At 38.3% G+C, this 27135-nt stretch overlaps 1 protein-coding gene across 3 annotated transcripts; it reads left to right on the forward strand.

Annotated features, from left to right (window-relative positions):
• On the forward strand, positions 1-26147 carry LOC109709807 (rust resistance kinase Lr10-like). 3 transcript variants are annotated; one of them, XM_020232137.1, is made up of 6 exons: positions 1-288; positions 708-822; positions 5307-5363; positions 23748-24476; positions 24555-24578; positions 24852-26147. In XM_020232137.1, exons 2-6 carry the CDS (start codon positions 768-770, stop codon positions 25892-25894), a joined length of 1908 nt encoding a protein of 635 aa, XP_020087726.1. In that variant the 5' UTR covers positions 1-288; positions 708-767; the 3' UTR covers positions 25895-26147. The 3 variants fall into 3 exon arrangements, with proteins under 3 accessions (XP_020087726.1, XP_020087725.1, XP_020087727.1); XM_020232136.1 differs by having other exon boundaries at positions 2-288; positions 24801-26147; XM_020232138.1 differs by lacking the exon at positions 708-822 and having other exon boundaries at positions 2-288; positions 24801-26147.

Here is a 27135-nt window from a genome sequence, read left to right on the forward strand (position 1 = left end):
GCGGCTTCAAGGGCCCAGATTTTTTGTCCCACCATTGCCTCTATAAAAACATATGGACGACCCCAGTGACCTCTTTTCCTTTCTTCTTCGTTGTGAACTCCATTCAATAGCATCTAAACCTCTAATAAATCTCTCCAAAATCTTCCATTCTTCCTGCGAGCTGTCAAGAACAGTAGGAACTCCAACAGTAGCAGCAGTAGTTTGAAGCTTTTCGAGAGTTTGAAGCTTCCTTTCGCTGTCATGACTTAATTCGTGGATTAGAGTGTAATTCTAGCATCTTATTTCTAGGTTAGTTTCTAGTTGCTGGAAATTGGTGTAAATGCGATTTTGTTGAGTTTTGTCGAGTTTTTCTTTGATTTTGGATCCAGATTCTAGCAGTGATATTGCTAGATTTTAGTTTGTTTTTCCTTTACTTCTAGCAAATTTAGATCCATTCCTATTGGATTCACAGGTTGGTAACTGAATTCTCGGCCTCAATTGAAGTAATTTATGAGTTTAGTGCTGAATTCTGAATTTCATGTTTGGGCCTCCCTTTTTGAATCCAAAACTGCAGCTATGGGTTTGAGCTAATTTTGATCAGTTTTTCTAGTTTAGATTGTGTGTTAAAGTTATTCCCAGCTGGTAGCAAGGTAGGATGATTCCTTTTTTGTCAAATTTCAGATTTAAACCTCAATTCCAGCATTGATGTAATTTTTGTATTGAATTAGTGGAACTCTATTCCTATGAGATTGTGAGGACTTTCTCTGATTTTTACTGCTGATTGGAGGATGAGAGAGGCTCTTTTGGTGGTCGAGTCGTTGCCTAGTTGGATTAACTCAAAAGGTGGGCTTAAGTTACTGAATACGGCGGAATTTTCATTATGTTTACTAAATTGCAGCATATATGCTATTGTTGATCAATGTTAATTATTTTAGCTTCGAATCACTAGAGTAGCATAGATAATGCTGAAATCTGAACCTTTAAACCTGTTTATAGAGGAATTTAGATGCTCAAATTAGACCCTATGTATGCTTAAAATCTGCACTATTCCACCCCGAAGCTCCGTCGGTAATATTTTACCAATTTTTCACCTTACTTAAAGGGTTGTGAGCATTTGGATTAGTGTAGAAGGACTTTACACTCGTACTGAGGGCCAAGTGGATTTTTACAACAGCTTTTAGACTGAGTTTTATAATAGGGTGCCGTCTGGGTTGACAGTNGGATTTTTAGTCCGGTACGGGTGTGGATATGATTTTCTAAAATTCGTCGGATTTGAATTCGGGTTTGAGTTTCGGATTTGATAGTCGGGTTTGGGTTTGAATTTTTAGAAATTCGCCTCGAATTCTACCCCTTTACATCTTTACTGTGGATAAGGAGGAAAGAAAGAGAGAGAGAAAGGAAACAAAGAGAGAATAGAGATTTGATTTTTTATAGTGGAAATAAAATCACTAAATTACTTATGCATTAAAAGACTAAAATACTATTTTTTGTGGTACTTGATAATCAGTATCTCTCTCAAAGTGATCTGCTATTGCATGTCACAATTTTGGAAAAATTAAATCTGAGCCATTGAATAGAAATAAATAAACGATATAAAAAAATAACAAGTATAGAAGCATTACTGAACTAAATTTCATAAAGTTTAAAAATTATTTACACATTGATCAAAGGATCACAAAATCGACAGGTTTTGATAGTATATATAAGCCATTTGCTTGTTAATGGTATAGAGCAATTCAAAATGTTTGAATTTTTGATTGAAAATTTTTTATACTATTTAGATAATATTTGATAACTCCAATCATGAATTGCGAAAGTTTAAACTCTATTTTGAGAAGGTTATACGTTTTTTATTGTTCATTTTTCGATTCTTCGCTAGACTTGATGATAATTTTTAAAAATTAAGAAATTCAGTTTCTAAATATTTTTAATACTGTAGATCAATTTTCAAGGTGCCGATTATTAATTTGAAGTCCTGATCATCGAAAATGATTTGATAGAATAACAACTTTCATCCTCTTAACAAGATAGTAGTTGGACTCTATATAACAAGGGATGTGCAATTCTCGCTAATTTGGCACCGAAGGATCTCATATTTTTGAACCTTGCGTTGTTTTTCACGGCATCCTATGTAATTCCTAAAACTAAATTTGATTTTAAAAAAACACTACAATGCAATCAAATTTTAGAGGACACTACAATGCAATCAAATTTTAAAGGACCACCCTTAAGGGTGCATTTGATTTGGGTTATCCTGACAGGATTACAGGCAATTCTGTCAGGATTATTGTGTTTGGTTCATCCGTTATGTAATCTGTTAGGTATTACAGCATTACAAAAGGTGCGTTTGGTTCAAGTTATGTAATATTATAGAGTATTTCGATATATCCAGGTAGCTTAATTTCTAAAAGAGATTACTACTTTTGCTGCATTAGCGCGTTTAATTTAATATAGTAATGTAATTTTGGATTGTAGCGTTTTTAGTATTAATATGTTAGTTCTATCTATAAATTCAGTAATCTAGACAATAAAATATAGTTTATACCAAAATTGCCTTTAGGGCGTNAGTGTAGAAGGACTTTACACTCGTACTGAGGGCCAAGTGGATTTTTACAACAGCTTTTAGACTGAGTTTTATAATAGGGTGCCGTCTGGGTTGACTTTTGTATTGGATTATATCTGGGGCACGTGGACTACAGTTTCATGATCTAATTGATCATTAGCATTGATTATAGCCTGCATGAGTCAGATTTGAGCTCAACAGAGACTACGCTTTTTGTTTGGCTGGGTAGCTCCCTCGAGTGCTGCTTCGGAGTGAGGCTTTACGCGTTGGTGTTGCAACATCCATTTCGGCGACCTACCTTAGACCGACCACCCTAGAGGGTGGTACCGTGATAAGTTAGATGGTACACTTAGTGGATGTTTATGTATCTTTATTTTTAGCTTTGAGAAATTAGTAGGTTGGTGCAGGCTTGACCGGCCTTAGAGGCGGTCATCAAGATTGAGTTGGTTAATGTGTACTCAGTAGGTAGTTGATGCATCCATTACATTGATAGTTCTTTTGAGCACTGCTAGTATAGACACATAATAGCTATAGATTTATTTTTAGCTTTACTACTTTTAGCTCTTCTACTTATCCAGTTGTTACTTCTGCTTTCACAAACTCAGTGGATAGGCCATCAGCGTCGGTGATGGTACATACTAAGAACTACTTGTTTATAGTAGTTCTCATGTCCTTTGTTGCTATTTTTTCTTGTAGAGCCTTCCACCCCTGTTGCTCTACTGATCAAGATAAGGGAGTTGCAAGTTAAATCCCTATCTACTTGCACGGGCTAAGTTAGATGGTACACTTAGTGGATGTTTATGTATCTTTATTTTTAGCTTTGAGAAATGACATTGTATTTGATGGATATGTACTAGTTGTACTATTTTGGGAGTTGTTGTTAGAAAATTGCGTACGATAAAACGCAGCGGAAAAGGAAATCAAACAAATTTGATTTTGAAAACTCTCGAGATCCAATCTAAAAAACCACGCAATTAAGATCCCTCGTGTTCTTTAAGATTAAAGGAGAAAAGTAAGATCGAATCATTACCTTTTTCGCGGATAAATCCTCACCTCAATTTGCTGATCCTGGAATTCGGTTCTCTTGAAGCTGCACACGCGTCCGGCCTCTATAGGTATCCACACGAGGTTCTTGATTTGATCGATGTCCTCACCGGGGTGCTAGCTCCCTTGCAAAAGGACGTCTTTCTTGCTAGAAGATGGAAGAGAGAAGAGAGGATAGATGACGGCTAGGATTTTCTAAAAACTCCCGTATATTATATATAGGAATATAATCCTATTTCTAATAATATAATGACAATTAAGGATAAGTATAAATCTAGATTAAAATTTATCTTTTCCTTAATTGGTTAGATCGATCAAATCCTAATTTGATTCGACTTGAATTTTATATTAATTTGATCTTATCAAATTAATAATGCAACATTTGCACATAAGTCCTCTTATAATTTACTAACTATTAGTAAGTCCTCTCTTATAACATTTACACTTTAATACCACTAATTTGTAATAATTACAAATTAGTCCAATTATCAACATATTGACAATTAGGTCCTCCGACGATTCAATAATCGCGATCTAGCTATCTGATCAATCACAACCTCTTATGTGTGTGACCCCATAGGTTCTATTCTATCTGGTAGTGAGATATATTTTGATCACTATCAACAATATCACTGAAACTCCTTTCAATGGATTAGAACAATTCCAACTCAGCCCAATGAGAATTATCGATCATCTAGATAATTCTCATGAGTCTCACAATCCACCAGTGACGCCTAGCAGCATGTAGTGGCATTCCAGTAGAATGGAATACTGAACCTCTTGGTGCAGTTACCGTGTGATACAATCCTTCTATCATGAGTCCCGACTAGACGGAGGTTATGGAATAACTCGTCAAACCCCATCGTCTGTCATATGTTAAATTTATTCGACTCGAGTTTCTAATATCGGAAACCCTTTTCCGCTATTTATTCTGCCCTGGCCAAGGTCTTCTAAACTCGGTCTCATAAATCACATAGGACTAACACCCCTATCTACCAAGGGAGATAGATTCCATCTAAGTGCGCACCTTATTCCTACAATGAACCTACTGCAGCCAACATGCACCGCAAGGACCCGAATGGCTAGGGACCAAGTGTATGTACAGTCAAACTATAGTGACCTCATTGTGAATAGCCGAGGCACCGCAGGTCAAAGGACCAGTCACACTACTGCAACATTGAGTAAGTCACTAACGAGTGAGTAGACATCCAAGTGACTTCTCACGTTGGTCACGCTCGGTACCCTTGTTCTCTAACAACCACCTGCATATTCGCTTTAATGTCCCCACACTGTCGACTCGAAACCCGTCTACCCAAAAGGGAAGCGACCTATGCACCAATCTCACCGGATCAATCACCGTCCCCGTGATGATCCATTAATCGGGAGCATTTAGGAATTAACCACCAATGACACATGTCTCAAATTCTCAACTCTTGAGAATATATGTCATCATCTTATTAATTCTTTGGACGATTCATAGACACATACACAACATGAATAGAAATAAAAACCCAAAGTTCTAATATTTAAAAGTCAAATACAAATTTATGTCCTAGAAAGAATACATGTGTCGGCCTGGTTGGCTTCTAGGGTATACGTCTAACAGTTGTATGTATAGTCGATTACTTTTTAGCTTTTAGTAGTTTTCTTTCAACTCTGATACTTGCTTGTAGTAACTATTGTATTGTTTACAAATACTTCTTTCGCTTTGTGTATACAGGGCTTTCTATGTATATGACGGGTTTGTTGGCGAGCCCGAGTTTGGCTGCAACTCGAGGTATGACACTCGCATACACAAAAAACTCTGACACAAACCCACCACACACCAACACTCTACACTAGCTATTTCTCCAACATCACCTTGGTGTCGAGACCTCACACCTAATTTTAGGCCTGCAAGGTTGGTTCAAGTGACTTAATTAAGTCTATGGGCCTAGAGCTTTCTTTAGAAAATTCTCTATTTCAGACAGAAAAAATAGCGAAAATAGAAAAAGAGCAGAGGAAGAAAAAAGAGAGAGAGAGAAAGAGAAAAGAGAAAAAGGAGGGAGCATCGGTGCTTCTTTTATACTTCCCCTTAACACCAACTCCCTCTTAGCATTATTCTGCTGATCACTCCCAATTACTTTTAGTAGTCCTCAAACTTGATAGTGCTCAATCATTTGTTGAATATATTTGTTACTTGCTCTTCCGTATTGATCAGTTCCTCATTTATATATTATTTCTCCTTGCAAAAACTTCTCCCTTATGAAGTGGTAGTGCCACCTCTACCTATTTTGTTATTGCATGAAAGATTGGGTTTTTCATAAAACGTAGAGCTGATTAATTGTCGCGATAGAGAGACACTGCATAATGTGAAGCTTGATGTAAATTGCTCATATACTATGTCAGCCAAGTACTTTTTTGTGCCACCATTGCTACTGACCTATATTCCACTTTAGTTGTACAAAGCGACACCGTCGATTGCCTTTTGCTACCCCAAATGACTACTACTGAACCAAGGTTGAATTCATATCTTATAGTTGATTGTTTTCTCTCATGGCCTCCAATGTAGCCAATGCTACAGTAGTCTCTTAGCTCACATCTCTTTCCTTTTCTATATGGGAGGCCGTAGTCAATTATCCCTTTTATGTACCTTAGAATATGCTGAATCCTAGATGAGGTTTCTTTGGCTTATGCATTTATCGACTAACTACTCCAATTGCATATGCTATATCTGGTTAGACCACACTTAGTTATATTTAGCTACCGACTAGTTGTCGATACATGGTTGAGTTGGCCAATTCATTTCCTTCTTCTCTATATAATTTGGCATTTAGCTCTATAGGTGTAGACATAGGCTTAAAATTTAACATACCATGACTTCGAAGAAATCCTTTGTATTCTTCTATGGACATAGGAACAAGCTGTTCTTTATCTGCTCCGTCATGAGCCCAAGAAAGTGTTTTTCCCTCATACTATTTATCTTCTCTTAACTATCTCTAGTGAATATCTTCTCACATTGCTTCTTGACGCATATGCTCGAGTCTGCGAGCTTAGCTTGGTATCTGCATTTGCACTAAGAACTCAATTATTTTACTATACCATGCTCTATTGCTCTTAGTACTTATTTCAATCTATATAGAGCTTTTCTTAACTTGCATACGTACTGAGGATAAGTCTTACTTTCAAAGCCCCTTGGCTACTCCATATATATGTCTCAATCGACTCACACAGGAATGCGTTCTTCACGTCTATTTGCCACGACTTCTATGATTTGCTAGTAGCAAGTGCTATTAACAATTGTACAGACATGATCTTGGCCATGAGACTAAACGTCTCATTGTAATCCAGTCCATTCTATTGTGAGAATCCCTGAGCAACCAATCAAGCTTTGTATTTCTCTACTGATCAATCTGGATGGGTCTTTACTTTGTATACCCATGGGCATGATATGGGTTTTACTTTCTTTGACCTCGACACTAGTTCCCAAGTTTGATTTTGCTTCAGTGTCTGGTGTTGGCTATTTATTATTAGCCTAAAATAGGTCCAACTTTCTACCCCGTGACAATAAACCCAGGAGACCAATAAGTTGAGTTGGGTGAGCTTAATAAATTGAGTGGGATTACGGTCCACAAGAGACCTAACGACGAGAGGACCAACAATAGACCTAACGTTCAAGTGGGTTGAGTCAGGTTGAAGCCCGTGAGCACTGTTATTTGAGCCCTAGTGCAATAGGTGCGCCACTCCTACCAGCATGTATTTTTGGGATAGTTGGTTAGCGCTTATGATCCACACCCGGATCTCTTTCTCTATTGCGCTTCTCTACTTCTTGCTTCCAACGTTCTTCATGAGAGTTGGCTCTCTTGGAATGTCTTATTCTTTGGTAGTGGTATTCACATACTGTGGATTAGGTTTTCTTTGCTTTGAAGACCTTTTCATTTGCATACTTGCATCTTCAAATTGATCGATGTTTCTCTAGGATTTGATAATGTACGTCTATTTGTCAAGTTCCCGGAGACTTCTAAGTTTTTTTTTAATAGAAAAGAGAGGTAACCCTTCTCTTGTTTCATTCATTAGAAAATAAACAAGCAAAGAGAAAGTGAGACAAGATGACCTCAAGAACAAAAAGATACAAAAAGCAAGGAAAAGAAAATATAAAAGAAAATTAAAAGCTAGCTTAAGAATCTGGAAACAACAGAGAAATAGAATCAAAACACCAAATCCAAAAAGGAAAGAACAAGAAGCTGAGGTATCAAGATTGTTAATCTGATACAGTTTAAGTCGCATGTTGTATCATGATACATCTCTGTTTGAACTATTGCATTTCTTCATTTAATTTTATCTCACTCAAGTTGATCCAAGAACGAGAACTAATTTTTATTACAGTACTTATATTTCCCATCTTTGCTTAAAAATAATTTATTTATTTCGATCCATTTATTCAACCAAATACAACATACTAATAGGTGCTATCTATAATGTACTTGACCTTCGCAAATTGGTAAAGTTGCAGTTTGTCTTAATGGTCGGAAGTTATTAGTGGTATTTGAAAGTTAATGCGTTGAGTTGGGCCTGTTCTGACATGAAACGAGCATGAAAATAGAACCCATAAATGAACTCAATCGAAATTTGAGTTTTAGAGCACTTTCGGACGCTTGAAAGAAGTTGTAGGCTCCCAGAAGTGCTGGGATGAGGGAGAGGGTGTGTTTGGAAGGATTCGGACCCTCTTATGGATGCCCAAAAGTTTCGGGTGAGATTCCAGACAACTGGAAGTGTATTAATTGCTTCATCCGAGTAGGAAGTGGATAAATTGTTGTGGTGTCCCTCCTCATGAGGCAATTATGTGCAAAATTGCACATATTTTGTTGGACCCATTTTGTTGGGTTATGTTGGAGCCATTTGGTCTCATAGGCTAAATAGTTGGGCCAAGATTTATCTCCACTTATTCATATGACTTAAGAGGTTAGGGCTTGGGATGAGAGAGAGAGAGAAAAGAAGCTCTCTATTTTTCTCTTGCAAAAAGAAAGAGGAGAAAAATGGGTAGAGAAAAAGAAGCTATTGGAGGCCACCATTGTTAGGTTTGTTAGAGAAACTTTTGAAGCCGGGTTTGTGGGAAAGCCGAAGGAGCCCGATTACCCTGCCGGGAGGTTTTCTTGGGTGGTGATTCATAAGCAACATTGGTGGTGAGATCTCTCCAATATTTCTCTTTATTTGGAGCAATAGCTTTGATTCTTGTAATCCATGTCTCTAGTAGTAACTAGAAAGGAATTGTACTCATCTCATTTCATATAGTGGAGTTGTTTGGAGGTGGCCCCGTGGTTTTTCCCTTTCTAGGGTTTCCACGTAAATTTGGTGTTTGATTTCTTGGTTGGTTTATATTTGCTTTATTATTGCTCTCTTTATGGTGTAGTATGATTGGAATTAATCTACTTTAGGTTATTTCCATTTGATCTTGCATTGTGGGAGAATTTACATCATTTTCTTCTCCCAACAAGTGATATCAGAGCCAAGTTATTTGGGTTTATGCATAGATCAAGATGGAGTCGGGTACCTCTAGTAGAATGGTGTCACTCAATGGGAACAATAATTGGGCTATTTGGAAACCAAGAATGGAGGATCTTCTCTTTTGTAAAGATTTGTATACACCACTTGAGAGTAGTAAACCGGACTATATGTCCAAGAAAGAGTGGAAGAAACTAGATCGAGTAACGGTGGCCACTATTTGTCAATGGCTTGATGATGTTGTGTTTCATTTGGTGGCAAATGAGATGTCCGCCAAGTGTTTGTGGAAAAAACTCCATGAGCTATATAAAAGAAAAACCGCCGGGAATAAGGCATTTCTTATTTGAAAATTGGTGAATTTAAAGTACAAGGATGGAACTCCAATATCGGAGCACCTGAATGGGGTTCAAAGCATAGTGAACCAACTCACTTCAATGAAGATGATGCTTGATGATGAACTTCAAGCATTGTTGTTGTTAAGCTCTCTACCGGACTCATGGGAGACATTGGTAGTTTCACTTTGTAATTCGGCACCGGATGGAATTGTCTCTATGAGTTATATCACAAGTTGTTTGTTGAATGAAGAAACAAGAAGGAAAGCCTCCGATACATCTACATCACAAGCTCTTGTTTTGGAAATCGAGGAAGGTCAAAAGGCCGTGATTATGGTGATCGATACAAATCAAGAAGTAAGTCAAAACCAAAGAAAGATATTACATGCTACTATTGCAAGAAAAAAGACCATATGAAAAAAGTATGTTGGACACATAAAAAGGATTTAAAAGAGGTTAAAGTCAAGGAAAAAGCAAAGTCCAAAGAAGAGGGAAAGCAAGGAGCTATTGTAACTCTTAATAGTGATGTTGCTATTATGGGTACATGTAGTCATGAATGTATTAATGTTGCATCTTCTTCTTCAAATGTTGATTAGGTCATTGATACGGGTGCATCCTTTCATGCAACTCCTCACAAGCACTTCTTCTTATTGTACAAAGCGGGAGATTTTGGACAAGTGAAGATGGGTAATAGTGAATCTTCTTATATTGTGGGGATGGGAGATATTTGTATCAAGACCAATATAGGGGTAAAGCTTATCCTTCGAGATGTTCGACATGTACCGGATCTTCGTCTTAATCTTATTTCTCCGGGATGCTTGGATGATGAAGGCTATGTCTCATATTTTGGTGATGGCGCTTGGAAGCTAACTAAAGGATCACTTGTGTTGGCAAGAGGCAAGAACTGTTGTTCTTTGTATAGAACAAGTGCACATATAGATGGAAGTGTTATTGCGGCTATGGATGATTCGGAGGGCACATGAGTGAAAAAGGAATGCAAATTTTAGCAAGGAAACAAATTCTTGCTCACTTCAAAGGTGCGTTTTCTAAACCATGTGAACATTGCTTATTTGGAAAGCATCATAGAGTTTCTTTTGCAAGTTCTATCTCAAAGAAAAGTAGAGATCTTTGAGACTTAGTCTATTCCGATGTATGTGGACCTATTGAGGTCAAATCTCTTGGTGGAAATGTTTATTTTCTTACCTTCATTGATGATGCTTCTAGAAAAGTTTGGGTTTATTTCTTGAGGTCCAAGGATCAAGTTTTTAATTATTTTCCGCCAAGGTGGAGCGGGAGACGGGGAAGCTTTTGAAGTGTCTTCGGACCGATAATGGAGGAGAATATACCTCTAAAGAATTTGCTTTCTATTGCAACAAGTATTGCATTTGGCATGAAAGAACCGTTCCACGTACACCGCAACATAATGGAGTAGCGGAAAGGATGAATCAAACTATTGTTGAAAAGGTTCGAAGTATGCTATCTATGTCTAAATTGCCCAAGACATTTTGGGGGGAAGCGGTTCGAACGGCGGTTTACTTGATCAATCGATATCCTTCAATCCCTTTGGATAGTGATATTCCGGAAAGGGTATGGATTCAAGAAAATATTTCTTATTCTCATCTAAAGGTGTTTGGATGTAAGGCTTATATGCATATTCCAAAGGAGGAAAGGTCAAAGTTAGATGAGAAGGCTTTACCATGTATTTTTGTGGGTTATGCCGATGAGGAATTTGGTTATAGATTATCGGATCTCGAAAAGAAGAAAATTGTTAGAAGCCGAGATGTTGTCTTTTTAGAAGATCAAAATATTGAAGATGTAAAGAAATTAAAAGAAAAACCAAGAGATGCATCAAATGGTGTTGATGATGAGTTACCGGTCTCTACTACAAGATCTCCACCCATAGTGCTTGATGATGGGGGGGTTGAGGAGCTAGATGCAAATGGAGAAGAACAAAATGCTAGTGATGTTCAAAATGATGGAGGTGCAAATGAAGATGATGGTGGCACAAGTGTTGATGATGTTAGTGCTCCAAATGAAAACACCAACGTACATGTTAGAAGATCAACAAGGGAGAGGCAGCCATCAATGAGATATTCCCCAAATGAGTACGTGTTACTTACCGACGGGGGAGAACCAGAGAGCTTTAATGAGGCTATTCTTAGTAAAGACAAAGAGAAATGGTTGGAAGCAATGCAAGAGGAGATGAACTCTTTGCATGAATTGCACCTATAATTTGGTTTTTTTGCCAAAAGAAAAGAAAGCACTCAAAAATAAATGGGTGTTTAGATTGAAGAATGAGGAAAAGAATGAACAACCAAGATACAAGGCAAGATTGGTTGTGAAGGGTTTTGCACAAAAGAAGGGTATTGACTTTGATGAGATCTTCTCTCCGGTGGTAAAAATATCATCTATTCGGATTGTTTTGTGCTTAGCCGCTTGTATGGATTTGGAGATTGAGCAAATGGATGTAAAGACGGCATTTCTTCATGGAAGCTTGGAGGAGGAGATATACATGGAACAACCGGAAGGTTTTCAAGTCAATGGTAAAGAGCATATGGTTTGTCGGTCAAAAAGATTCTTGGTTGAAGTAAGAATTGAGTAAGGCCTTTTCTATGAAGGATTTGGGTCCGGCACAACAAATCTTAGGCATGAGGATTTATCGTGATTAGAAAGTTAGAACACTATGGTTGTCACAAGAAAGGTACATTGAAAAGGTGCTTACAAAATTTGGTATGTTTAATGCTAAAATAGTTGGTTCACTACTTGCTTTTCATTTTAAATTGAGTTCCAAGCAATGTCCATCAAGTAGCAAGGAAAAAGAGGAAATGAGAAACATTCCTTATGCTTCGGCGGTTGGAAGCTTAATGTATGCCATGGTGTGCACGAGGCCGGACATAGCACATGCAGTTAGTGGAGTTAGTCGATTTCTTGCAAATCCCGGCAAAGAGTATTGGGCGGCGGTGAAATGGATTTTAAGATATCTTAAAGGTTCTTCAAAATTATGTTTATGTTTTGGAGAGGGGGAACCCGTACTAGAGGGCTATACGGATGCGGATATGGCCGGTGATGTCGACTCAAGAAAGTCTACTTCAGGCTACTTGGTTACTTTTGCCGGTGGAGCTATATCATGGCAATCAAAATTGCAAAAATGTGTGGCCTTGTCTACTACGGAAGTGGAATTCAGTGCTATCACCGAAGTTTGCAAGGAAATGTTATGGATGAAGCGGTTCATCGGTGAACTTGGGCTAAAGCAATGTATGTTATCTATGGTGATAGTCAAAGTGCCATTCACTTGTCCAAGAATTCAAGTTTTCATTATAGAAGTAAACACATTGATGTAAGGTATCATTGGATATGCGATGTTCTTGAGAAGAAGTTGTTGACACTTGAAAAAGTCCACACCGATAAAAAAGCATTGGATATGATGACAAAGGCTTTATCTAAGGAGAAGCATGAGTTATGTATAAGTATGGCCGGGATGACAATTTGCTTGGATAGAAAACTCTCCTCATGAGTCGTGAGGGAAAGTTTGTTGTGGTGCCCCTTCTCATGAGGGAGTTATGTGCAAAATTGCATATATTTTGTTGGACCCATTTTGTTGGGTTATGTTGGAGCCATTTGGGCTCATGGGCTAAATAGTTGGGCCAAGATTTATCTCCACTTATTCATATGACTTAAGAGGTTAGGGCTTAGGATGAGAGAGAGAGAGAAAAGAAGCTCTCTATTTTTCTCTTGCAAAAATGAAAGAGGAGAAAAAGGGGTAGAGAAGAAGAAGCAATTGGAGGCCACCATTGTTAGGCTTGTTAGAGAAGCTTTTGAAGCCGGGTTCGTGGGAAAGCCGAAGGAGCCCGATTACCTTGCCGGGAGGTTTTATTGGGAGGTGATTCACAAGCAACATTGGTGGTGAGATCTCTCCAATATTTCTCTTTATTTGGAGCAATAGCTTTGATTCTTGTAATCCATGTCTCTAGTAGTAACTAGAGAGGAATTGTACTCATCCCATTTCATATAGTGGAGTTGTTTGGAGGTGGCCCTGTGGTTTTTCCCTTTCTAGGGTTTCCACGTAAATTTGGTGTTTGATTTCTTGGTTGGTTTATATTTGCTTTATTATTGCTCTCTTTATGGTGTAGTATGATTGGAATTAATCTACTTTAGATTATTTCCATTTGATCTTGCATAGTGGGAGAATTTAGATCATTTTCTTCTCCCAACATAAATAAAACTGAGTAGGAAGCGGTGAGCAGGTGACTCATCATTTGAGTTTTAGATGCTCACCAATAGTTTCGGGTGCCTGAAACAGCTGTGTTGGCAATGCTAATGAGGTTTTGGATGTCCAAAAATAGTTACAGGTGCCCGTAAGCCATTCGGGCTAAAGGGCTCTCTTTGGTTATTTTCTAGGATTTTAGAGGCCTAGAAATAATTGTTGCATTTCTATAATAGAGATTATTGCCCCAGCTAATTCTTCTTCATCTTCTTGCTGAAGGAAATCCTTTTCTCGTTCCTTTTTACCATTTTCTCCATTATTCAACTTGTGCATTCTTGGTTGGAGAGGCCTAAAATTAATTATGCTTCCTCCTATTGGCATCTGGTTTGTACACAACTCAGAGTGTGGATTGAGGGTTAAGAAGGAGAGCTACAGGTGATTCAGCTACTTCGTTTTTCAACCCATTATTACTTCAACGAGGTAAGAATAAAAGAGTTAGAAGTGGAAGACATTGAGATTTTGGGTAATTCATTGTTGTCGAGGATATTTGTTGATTTGAAAGATATAGTTTTGCATAGTATGAGGTTGGTCTACAGAAGATTACTAGTGTAGAGTTGTAAGGGGGTTTTGAGGAGCTGAAATCACTATACTTCAGATCGGAGATTGTTTAGGTGGATATTTGTTGCAGAAATCGGCAAGCTAATTATTATGTCTATATGTATTCCAGTTGAAATTAGTTGGTCTCCATGATATACAAAACTTGGAAATATGTTGCTATCCACTTTGTCTTGTTGTAGAGAGCATGCCAGATGGGTTGCTAATTGAGTAAGTATAATATTGATATAGTTGTCATTGTACTGATACCGTTGGAACCATGTTGCAATACTATACATGTTACATTCTTTGAGATTTGATCCTAATAAATTGTTGAATTAGATAACATATTATCTTTCACCTTGTTTGTTATAGGAAACATGTTAGAGAGATTAACATGTTGATTGGAGTTATAATGACATAGTAGAAAGTATACTGTTACCTTTGACATATTGATTGGAGTTATGAAAATAGTAGAAAGTATATTGTTCCCTTTGGCAACTTGTTGTCAACACGATGAATATTGCGTTTCTTTGAGATTTGTACCGTGTTTTGATACACAAGAGAGTGAATGAACTTATGTGATAGGTAAAGGGACAAATAAAGAGAGTAAAATGTGAAAGCATGAAAGTAAGGAGGAAAACATATGAATGTGCCAAGGGCAAGCGAATAGTGGAAAGACAATGTGAATTATGATCTTGTTAACCATTGCATATGACTATAGCCTATAAAAGCCAAATTGAGCTCAACGACATATGTGGTACTTTTATGGTTCTTGCCAAAATGGTGGCGATCTTTGATCCAAGGATTGCGAGATGTCATCCATGAGAGTAGGCACAGGTCTGACCGAATCTATGAGTCGGTTATTATGATTGGGTTATGTAGCATTTCTTATTAGTTACTATACTTGATGCATTATAAGACATGTTTTATAGTTCTCAGTGTTTCTTTATATAGGCATGATATTAGATATCTATTTATAGTTCAGCATATTACGTGATTTATTCAATTCAATTTATACCACCGATGTCTCGAGTAGACCTAGTGGTTTAGGTCGTCATTATCGTCGATTAACCCATTGACATTTATTTTTCAGTAGTTCGCACGTTATACTATTTATTGATTTTATTTCAAAGCCCTCACAATCGACTGGTGGTCAAGAACTCAAGATAAGAGGATCGCAGATTAAGTAGTGCCTCCTACTAGTGAAGAACCATTCCCGAATAGTATAGCTAGCTGTACATATTGGGCCAAGAGGAGTAGGTGGTGTGTATTTTTTTTGGTTGTGTGGTAGAGACATGTACAGTTATAGCTATAATTATAGTTGTTTAGTTGTATATAGACTCAAAAGACATTTTTTTTTCCTTGAATATGCTCCATGTATATAATTTGGATAGGTTAATTAGACTAAGCTTCGTATATACGGGGGGTGTGTTATCGTGCACATGGCAGATCTATTAGCGTACTCGGAGGCTTCGGCTGTAACTCGAAGCATGACAGATTAAATTGATATTAGAACCTATGTAACGACGTAGCCCACTAGCAACAATAACTCGTTGGGCCCAACCACCGGACCAAAATGCTTAAGCCCAGTTATTATCACTAGTGTCTAAGTCTCTTATATACCCAATCACATCCCCATTCCTATTCGATGTGGAATTATTGGAGTGTGACAGACTCCCCCCGTTAAGGCTCTGACGTTCTCGTCAGTCCAATCACACACACAGCCCAAGATCACCAGGCAATGTGAGACTCGTCTCGGTAGCCTTGTCATCTAGATCCTGGCATAGCCGGTCACCTTGTCATTCAGACTCTGGCATAGCCTATCACCTTGTCTTTCCGACCTTGCCTCAGCCGAGACTCGCTACACATTTTCGGCTGGTGAACTAACTCTGATACCAAATGTAACGACTTAGCCCACTAGCAACAATAACTCGTTGGGCCCAACCACCGGCCCAAAATGCTTAAGCCGAGTTATTATTACTAGTGTTTAAGTCTCTTATATACCCAATCACATACCCATTCCTATCCGATATAGGATTATTGGGGTGTGACAACCTAATAATGTGTTAAGTGGACTGAATAAATTCTAGGCTTTTGGCAGACCTCAAGGATAGAAGGTCGTGAGCAATGTGACTCATAGTGAAAGTCGATAAATTGAGTTATGTGAAATCTTCAAAAGTGCATTTAAGAGTTGTAGAAGGTGCCGTGTTTTTTCCTTCTAGATAATTATATTGGCCATAGAAAGCACAATATCATAGGTAGTGTTGATGCCAAAAATTAGTGTGCTATAAGATAGACGGCCTGACTCACTCAAGAGCCAAAAAAATAACGACACGTGGTACACCAAGAGCCGACAACAAGGCGTCTAAAGGCGGCGAGCCCTTAGATGGGAACGGTTGAGAAGTGGGGCATAATTTACGCATTATGGCAAAAGCACTCCTCCCACTACTAAAATAGACCAATAATGTGGGCTAATAAGATATTACTACAAATAATAATTTCGAAGCTTGCAATAGGGGTATTTTTTCCTTATGAACGAGAAAGCCATAGCATTTTCAATACTTCTACTTTCTGCATTTATCGCTTTTCTAAGAGTAGTTTACTTGTAATTTTTACTATTTCAGCATTTACAGCTTTTCCTAGGAGTAGTTTTAACCATACTTGTAACCCATGCTTCCCCACAATACAAACGACTCGGTTCATTCAACCGAGTTTTCGATCAGCCGAATATCTTTTCCCTAAGTCTTCGGCTTTAAGTACTGAAGTGAGAAGAACCCGGTTGAGCAATCCTTCCTCAGCTGATCGTGTGATTTGATCGCAATGCATTAGAGGGTCAATTCAGGAGCCGATCTAGATCCCAAGAGAGCATCGGACCCGGTCAATGCATTGATCTGGTTAGCATCACCTCGCGTTTGATTTCTAGCACAATAGCTTTTGGCACACTCGGTGGGACTCTCAGATAAGATAAGTAATGAAAACCCTCTTAACCTTGAAAATAGAGCTCTTCCCAGATCTGTTGGGAATAAACCAGTCACAGGTGTCAAAGATTTGAGTGAAATTTAATCGGCACTAGCCGCAATTTCCAGTTGTTCAGACTCTCGCTCAAATGACACGAGTATTACGAATCTTTGACTGAAACAGTCAGCAGAGTACGACTCGCTTAGATGTGATATTGGGTGCGGTCACAACCTCGAATGAGAGGATAGCTCGGATTGGGCAAATATTAGCCCGAAGCAATCAAACGGTTGGAGGACCTCAGGACCCTCCAGCTTTAAATCAGCTTGAGGGGCAGAATGCTTTTCAGGCCAACCCGTCGTTACAGACCGTGGTGACTCAAGTGTTGTTGTCGCAACAACAGGCATTTCAAGCAGCCTATCGGCCGGTAAATGTTAACCCTGGGTCTCAAACAGAGGTAGCTTGCGTGCTACCTCCTCTTCCACCTTCTCTGCCAATTTTTCTGCCTCAAAATGAAGGCTTTAGGGCTCGGGGCCAAGGCTCCAATGTATTGTAGGGATTCGACCTTGTAATGCAAAACTACAGACCGCCTCTAGGGCCGAACGTGTTTCCGGCCCCGGTTCCTACTCCAACGGGAGGAAATAATGAGCTGTACGCTCAAATAGAAGAGGCAATTTGGAACACATTTGGAGTAGGGGCAAGACCTGCTATGAGGCCTATATTCAGGTCTCTGTACCTTGCAAACATTGATACGAAGCATCTCTGCCCGACGAATTAGAGAATGCCAATATTCGACAAATTCTCAGGAGAAGAACCGAGAATATGGTTAAGCACATCGCTCGGTTCACGGCCCCAATGCAGAGAAATGGCGGCCGACCCGTTTTTAAGGTTACGACTGTTTAACACGTTGTTAACTAAGACGTGTGCACAAGCTTACCACCAATGTTCGAGATTGGGACGAGTTGGAGAAAAAGTTTCACAAATAGTTTTACAAATCAGAACCTAAATTATTAGTGGCCGATTTAGGTACAAAAGTCGGCTGAAACGGTTGAAGAATACTTAAACCGTTTCAAGACAACCAGAAATCGGTGTTTCTTGAGAATGACAGAATCTAATTTTACCAAAATGGCGTTCAATAGTCTATATTTTAAAATAAAGGACCATTTCGAAGATAAGTACTTTCCTAACCTATTTGATCTAGGCGAATATGAGCAATTTCGAGAGGAAAATAAAGATGATCGGCTGCAATGGAGCTAATATAAAAATTAGAGCAAATGCATGGAGAAATCATTGATAGAAGAACAGTCGGTTCAAGAAAAGCCGAGCCAATCAGATGAAAGTAAAGAATCGACTAATGAAGTCGAAGTGTATGCGGCTGAGATAGTAAAGAGCTGACAACCATATAAATGTGTTTTCTCTAAGCCGACCAGGACCAGCGAGACTAAAGCGCGGGTCTTGGCTATTACCAGGCCGTTGATTTGGCACTGAGAGTCATCCGAACGTTCATTCAAAAAACTATCAGGGAGCATTGTTGATGCCAAAAGTTAGTACGCCATAAGATAGACGCTCTGACCCACGCATGAGCCAAAGAAATAAGGATACGTGGTACACTAAGAGTCAGCAACAAGATGTCTCAAGGCAGAGAGCCCTTCCGCGGGAACAGTTGAGAAGTAGGGCGTAATTTACATATCATGGCTACAATACTCCCCTCATTACTAAAACCGAACAATAATTTCAAAGCCTGCAATATATAGGGGTCTTTCTCCCCTACAAACGAGAATACCATAACATTTTCAATACTTCTACTTTTCTGCATTTATTGCTTTTTTAGGAGTAGTTTACTTGTAATCTTTACTATTTTAGCATTTACAGCTTTTTCTAGGAGTAGTTTTAACCCTAGCTACTTGTAACCCGTACTTCCCCACAATACAAATAACTCGGTTCATTCAACCAAGTTTTCGATTAGCCGAATACACTTTTTCTGAGTCTTTGACTTTAATTAGTGAAGTGAGAAAGAACTCGGTTGAGCCGATCCCTCCTCAGTCGATTGCCTGATTTGATTGTGGCTCATTCAAGGGTCAATTCAAGAGCCGGTCCAGATCCCGATAAAGATGTCCGTGGACCGGGTCGGGTCTGGGTAATTAATATACTGTACCCATACCCTAAAAAGAAATGGTTACAAAAAAATATATATACCCTACCCATTTAACTTCGGGTCGGGTCCGGGTCTGGGTACTAAAGTTTCTAATATACTCATCGGGTCTATTTGAGCGGGTCTGGATAGTGACTATCCATATACTATCCGTTCAAAATCGGATATGGATCGGGTCTAAATCGGGTACGGATATTTGTATAAATATATTTTTTTATAAACTTTATTAAATAGTCAATAAACAAACTATATTGTTGACAATGAAATATTGTTGGCGGAAATGAAATGAAAAAAAAGAGTAGAAAACAAAGAGTAAAAAAATTAGAAAAAAGTAATGAGTAAAAGAGACGGCTAGGGTTTCATTAGGATGAAAATACATAGTGACTCATCATCTATAAGTCATATTAAAATTGATCCTTCAACTTCAAAAGTTTATTTTTTTTTATTTACTATCGGATATTTCATCGGGTCCGGGTCCGGGTCCGGATTTGAAAACTATTCCGGACCCTACCCATTTAAAAGTTAGGTTCGGGTCGGGTCCAAATCGGGTATGGGTATAAAATATCCGGACCTATACCCGAAATTTTAATGGGTAATTTTTTTTTATCCGTATACTATTCATTTTTTATCGGGTCCGGTTCGGGTCCGGGTAGGGTCCGGATCGGGTATGGGATATCGGATATTTTGGACACCTTTAGATCCCGATGGAGCATTGGATCCGGTCAGCATCGCCTCGTGTTTGGTTTCTATCGCAATAGGTAGAAAAGGGGATGTCTCTTTAGACTTTCACTTGATTGGGTCGAATTGTGTGTTATTGTGTAATTAATGTTGTTTAGTTCCAGATAACTGAGATGGCACAACATGTGCGACCTTTTTATTTATTTATTTTTCCTTTTTTGGTTCTTGCTGTTTTCTTTTCTGGCCAGTGAGCAGCTCAATTGCTATCCAATTAGCTTATTATTTTTATCCCTGACTACTTTCAAATATATTTTAGACCACAAATTGTTGAAACAATGACCAATTTCATAACCAAGAATCAAATAATTTTCTGAAGAATATTGACAGTAATTGCATGCATGGATACTTGTTTTGGCAATAGATTGAGAAAGTATTTAAAGGCCATAAAGAATTTTGAGGAAACTCGATCACCAAACTCCGCCACACTTCGAACATGTTGTCCACACCACAAATTAAGTTATTTTTCCAAGAAGAGCGATAATAAAGGCTTTAAGAAGACCCTTGTCGCATAGTCAGTGGCAGCCATATTTTACTAAATCAACTTGGTGGACAAGAACAATCCGCGTCTGCGGCACTTCCGGAGAATTTAATTTTTTTTTAAAAAAACGCAACTACAACAACAATAACAAAATAAAAGCGCGGAAAGCATGGTAGTTAAAGAACGACTGTGTCTGCTGCACATCGGGAGATTTACAATTAAAAAAAAAGAAGAAGCAACAACAACTACAATAAAAAAAATAAACGTGCAGAAAGCATTAGCATCTTGGAACTAGAGTTTCAAGTTTATTAAATTATGGAGCCTTTAAGAGGCATACAGCTTTTTATAAACATATCAAATAACCGATATATGTTTTTATAAAATTTAACTTTTCATATTTATTTCTGTAAAAATTTTAATATTTTCAAATATACTTTTGCTATTAGGATCTGTTAGAAAAATGTAGTTAATCTTAGGTAAAGTACTTAATTCTGATTAGTGAATGAGATAAATTGACCTTTTTAACCCTCCTATATTATTTGTTATGGTAGAAAAAAAAATAATAGTTGGAGATTTTTCAAAGCACATTTCTGTATAATTCTAATAGTTGGGGCTTTTAGAGAGACATATTTGTAATGATAAAAATATTATTTTATTTACTTTCTGTCAAAAATATAAACAGTGCCCTAACGCTAATAAATAAAGGGGTAGATATAGATATTACTAACTTTATAAAAATAACATTAAAAATTTAAACTTTATTGGGGTAAACATTAATTTTGCTATCGATTTTTATATGGAGCTGTACGAAGTTAACCATATATTATTATACCGTACTTATATTATTTTTATTTATATATATTATACTATTTATTTTTAAAAAAATACTATTGTAGTATATATATATATATATATATTATATATATATTATATATATATATATAATATATAATATATAATAGTAGATGCTGTGCTCTCGGAGCACGGAGGTCTCCGTGCTCCTAAGCCGTTTTCGATGATGGAATTTTCGAATCGACGATCCGCTCCGTTACGACTTGATCTAGCGTATTTGAAGTTTCTGAAAATAATTTTTGCGAATTTTTCGATATCATTTACTTAGCAATCGAAAGAATTCAAATCAATAATTTTAAACGCTGAAAATAAAAATCCTATAAAACTGGTGATATTAGCACTAAAATTTTCGATCAGAGAATATTGATATTGTGTAGATAGTAAAAAAATTTGTATCAAAATTTCATCTGATTTGAATACTTCTGTACCGTTAAACTGAAAACGGCAGATATCTAACCATAAAAAATTATTGATTTGAATCCTTTCGATCACTAGGTAAATGATATAAAAAAATCGCAAAATTATTTTCTAGAAAACTTCAATATCCTAGATCGTTAACGGAACCGATCGTTGATTCGAAATTTCATTCATCGAAAATGGCTCAGGAGCAGCGGAGGCCTCCGTGCTCCTCAGAGCAAGCAGCCCTGCTATATAATATATATTATATAATATATATATATATTATATATATTATATATATTATATAATATACATATATATATATTATCAATCTCTACGTTGTAATTTAAATTTATTTTTATTTTTGTGTTGTAACAGTTCTTTAGTCACAGATATCAGTAACTTTTTTTTTCTCACTAATTTCTACATTGTTGTTAACAATTCTATTATTTTTAAACTAAGTATAACAGTTTTATTAAGAGATACTAGTTAAATAGTAAAGTGAATGTTCGATACTAGGAGCAGGCTGCTCTGTGCTCTCAGGAGCCACGGAGGCCTCCGTGCTCCTGAACCGTTTTCGATGATAGAATTTTTGAATTGAGATCGGCTCCGTTAAGACTTGATCTACGCATTTGAAGTTTCTAGAAAATAATTTTTGCGATTTTTCGATATCATTTACCTAGTGATCGTAAAGGATTCAAAATCCATATTTTTAATGGTTGATATCTGCCGTTTTCAAGTTTAACGGTGTAAAGTATTCAAATCAGTAGAATTTTGATAGAAAATTCTTTTATACTATCTCACAACAAGATCTATATTTCTGATCGAAAATTTTAGTGCTTATTCACCACTTTTTAGATATGAAATTTTTATTTTCAGCCGTTAAAAATTATTGATTTGAATCCTTTCGATTGCTAGTTAAATGATATCGAAAAATCGGCAAAAATTATTTTCTAGAAACTTTAAATACACTAGATTAAGTTTAAGCAGCCGATCGTCGATTCGAAAGACGCTCAGGAGCAACGGAGGCCTCTGTGCTCCTGAGAGCACAGCAGCCCTGCTCTCGATACTAGACTCATTATTGGAAACTTCTATCAGTTATTTTAAAATTTTTTATTATTATTTATTTTTACGTGCAAAATGAGTTGAATATGTGTTATATCATTTTAACGATTATAATTTAATAAATGTTTTATGAAATTATATATTTTATTCCTTGCGGCCGCGCAGGATAGAAGAGAAAAGATAGTTGAATTGTTTTCTTGAAAAAAAAAAAAGCGTTAGTGATAGAATTTTTGCAAGAAAAGAATGAAGCAGGTAGCTTTGCTATCTTTTTCTTCAAAACAGGAAAAAAAAAAAATTTATAGCATATATAATTAAACTAGTGCTGGAAAATACTTTTGCCTGCATCTATTGTACCCTTAGCTATTATATATACACCACAATCAATATCTAGTTCCTACTTTAAAAATAAAAATCTAAGCTATAACATATATGATCTATAATATTTAAAGATATGTATATGAAGGTAATAAGTTTGGAAAATCTTTATTTAGATGTTAAGTACGTAGTTTCAAGAATTTGCAGTTCCATATATAAAAGTTCATTATCCAAAATTTTATAATTTTTTGTATATAATATTTTTAATATCATATGATACAACTAATAAATTAGGTTCAAAATTTGCTTGTGATATGTGTAGCGAATGCAATCTACTTACAACAAGGAGCAGTATTAATATATTTTCGATTCAAAACGTGTTGATGTCCTATTTTTTAAAGAAAATGCTGAGCTATCTTATCCGAATTTTATCGTATTCTGTGTGTTACATCTATGTCCATGTAATATATATAGCCAATAGTTGACTAATTTAGTTGGAACAAGCATCTATCTTCTGAGGCCTCTGCATCACAGATTTGCAATGCCTCCTAGGCTAGTTGCTGTTCTCCTAGCTCTCTTTCTCCTTGCTGCAGGGAGGAACATAATTGTCTCAGGAAGTGAGGATGATGACGATTTCTTCAAGAAATGCCCGGCTTCGCGGTGCGCGGAAGGCGGCCTGGATATCAGATTTCCGTACAGGCTCGACTCGAGCCCTTCGTTCTGCGGCGCTCCTGGAATGGAGCTCTCGTGCTCGGGCAACGACACCGTCCTAGCGTTCCCGCATGCAGGATCTTTCATTGTGACTACGATCGACTACTGTTACGGTGAGATCACGATCAAGCTGGGAGGTTCGTGTTTACATGGCTTGACGGGAAACCTGGGATTCGGCAATCTAACCGCTTCGGTGTATGAACCATTGGAGAGTTACAACATCAGCTTGCTAGGCTGCCCAAGAAAATGGACACCTGCAGACGAAGACTATGTACTTATCGCAGGCCCTATCTCTTGCCTTAGCACTGCATCGCAACTTGTTTATGTGGTGTTTGCCTATGATGATTTTCGCGCTCTTCCTTCGGATTGTCGGGTGATCGCAGACAATCTTACAATTTCCTTTCGGCGTATGACCAAATCCAATTATGATTGGCCCACCTTCAAGGAATGGGCGGCCGCCTTAAAGGAAAGGGTGGCCGATCTCATAACGTGTGGCGAGGTGACTCTAAGGTGGTCTGTTCCTCAAATAACCGATACATGCATTCAATGCGAAAAGGCGAAAAAGTACTGCAGATTTAGCTCGGTGACCAACCAAGCATTCTGCCCGCACGGTAACATTCCGATTCACCGTTACCGTATTTTGAATCCAATTGCTGTCACTTGACTCCTTATTCTACTTCATTTCACAGGTCCAAATATCACGCTATTCGCAGGTGCATATCTTATTGAAATTTTTGTTCCGGCAAAAGATCTTCCACTTTATCTCAAAGTTTTCATCAATGCCAAGTAGGCTACTTGAACGGACCAAAAACTGCTCGATCATATATATAAATAAGCATATCTGCATAAAATGAGTTACAAATTAAGTTCTTTTTTATAATTCACATATATTTCCGCATCATTAATTGATTGTGATTTATGAATTCTCTCCACAGCAACATCTTCCGCCGCATTTATTATACTTTTGTTGCTGGTTGTTATCTTAGTCTTCTTCTATAGACGATCCAAAAAGGAAAAGGAAATACGTTTGAAGGTGGAGAAATTCCTCGCGTCGTACAACACCATAAAACCGACTCGGTACACCTTCTCGGAGCTTAAGAAGATTACTAAAAGATTCAAGGATAAACTGGGCCAAGGTGGCTTCGGGAGCGTCTACAAGGGCGAGTTAGCAAATGGAATTCCTGTTGCGGTAAAGATGCTCGCGAGATCTACGGGAGACGGTCGAGAGTTCACCAACGAAGTCGCGACAATCGGACGAATTCACCATTTCAATGTCGTTCGCTTGTTGGGATTTTGCTCGGAAGGAACCACACGGGCACTTATTTATGAGTTCATGCCAAATGAATCACTAGAGAAGTACATTTTCTCTAAAAGTCGGAATACCCTTCATGAGCCACTAAAAATGGAGAAATTGTTAGAGATCGCAACAGGAATTGCTCGGGGGATCGAGTATCTGCATCAAGGATGCAATCAACGCATTCTGCACTTTGACATCAAGCCTCACAACATTTTATTGGATCGCAATTTCAACCCCAAGATATCCGACTTCGGTCTCGCGAAATTGTGCTCGAGAGATCAAAGCATTGTTACGATGACCGCGGCAAGGGGCACAATAGGCTATATCGCGCCGGAGATGTATTCGAGAAACTTCGGAGCCGTGTCTTACAAATCGGATGTCTACAGTTTTGGAATGTTGGTGATGGGAATGGTTGGCGGTAGGAGGAATGTCGATCCGCAAATTGAGAACCAAAGCGAGTTTTATTTTCCGGAGTGGATTTATGATCAACTAGTGAATGGGCAAGACATTGGGCCGGCGATAGAGATAGCAAATACAAGCGAAATAGAAATTGTGAAAAAACTCGCAATTGTAGCATTGTGGTGCATACAATGGGATCCGAGGGATCGGCCGTCGATGACGAGAGTTGTGCAGATGCTGATCGGCGATTCGCAAAATTTGCAAATGCCACCGAAACCATTTGTGTCCTCACCAGGCCAAGATGTAATAATCGCAGCTCCAAATGAAGAATAGGAGCATTGTCCGGTCCCTAGCTACCTTTTGAACATCACGTATTAATTCGAGTTCGTAGTTATTTTGTAACTAATTATCCTTGTTTTATTTTCCTTTCTACAAACAAAGTTCGAACCTGGGTCATAGTGCTCAGGTGAAGGGTATCTGTGATCAATTATCTTTAGGAATTGTGGTGGTTCAATCTGAGTTTTGCTTTGGGCTTCTCTATTTGCTTGAACTGTACTCAAGTTTATGAGACCTGTTGTTACGGTTATATTATAATGTATTAACTTTAAGGTTCGTTTGGTTCGAAAATAAGCAAAAAGTGGGTATTCCGGTGATAGGTATAAATTGAGGTATAAGCGGGAATTAGATGAATTTTGCGTTTGGATGAAAATTGAGTACTATTCCTGAGAATAAGAAAAATAGCGTTTGGTTAGGTAAGATAGGATAAGAAATAACTTTAATTCTAATGTCACACCCCAATAATCCCACATCGAATATGAATAGAGATGTGATTGGATATATAAGAGACTTAGACATTAGTAATAATAACTGGGTTTAAGCATTTTGGGCTAGTGTTTGAACCCAACGAGTTATTATTGCTAGTGGGCTGGGTCGTTACATTTGGTATCAGAGTCAGTTTACTAGACGAATATAAAATTAACAGATACACAAAAATATGTCTTCTTCCTCCCTTCGTGCCCGTCCTCTTCACCCTGTCTCCCCCTACCCTCCCCATTCACACGCTCCCACATGGGCCCCTCGTCCTGTTGGCGAGTCACGTGTTCGCCAGGGGGTTTCTTTCAAGGACGCCACTTTGGCTCATTGCCCCTACCCTGGTCCCCCCTTTCCCCCCCTTCGCATCCAGCGCCCCTCCTTGTCTCTTCCCCTTCATCCCCCCAAATTTTTGCTGAACCCTTCTCTCAAGGGACGCTGTTTCAGATGTTTCGAGCGGGGCCATCGCGCCGCTCTCTGCAGGGAGCCTAGGCGCTGCCTCCTCTGCATGAAGATTGGCCACCCTGCTTCCCGTTGCAGGTTCCTGCCTGGCTCCTCGCGTGGACCCATGGATCCGGGCCCTTCCTCTCGCCGGTTCGCCGCGTTGCCCCCCTCCGCCCCCGCCCCGGGACCTTCCTCTGGGCGACCAAGCTTCTTGCCTGCTTTTCTCCCTCCCCGTCCCCCCCCTCCTGGACTTCCTTCCCTTTCGGCTTGTGTGGCTAGGGCGGAAGTTCTAGGCCCGTCCGGGGTAGCTGTGGAAGCTT

This window comes from Ananas comosus, linkage group 5 (assembly GCF_001540865.1).
Source record: "Ananas comosus cultivar F153 linkage group 5, ASM154086v1, whole genome shotgun sequence".
NCBI classification, from domain to species: Eukaryota; Viridiplantae; Streptophyta; class Magnoliopsida; order Poales; family Bromeliaceae; genus Ananas; species Ananas comosus.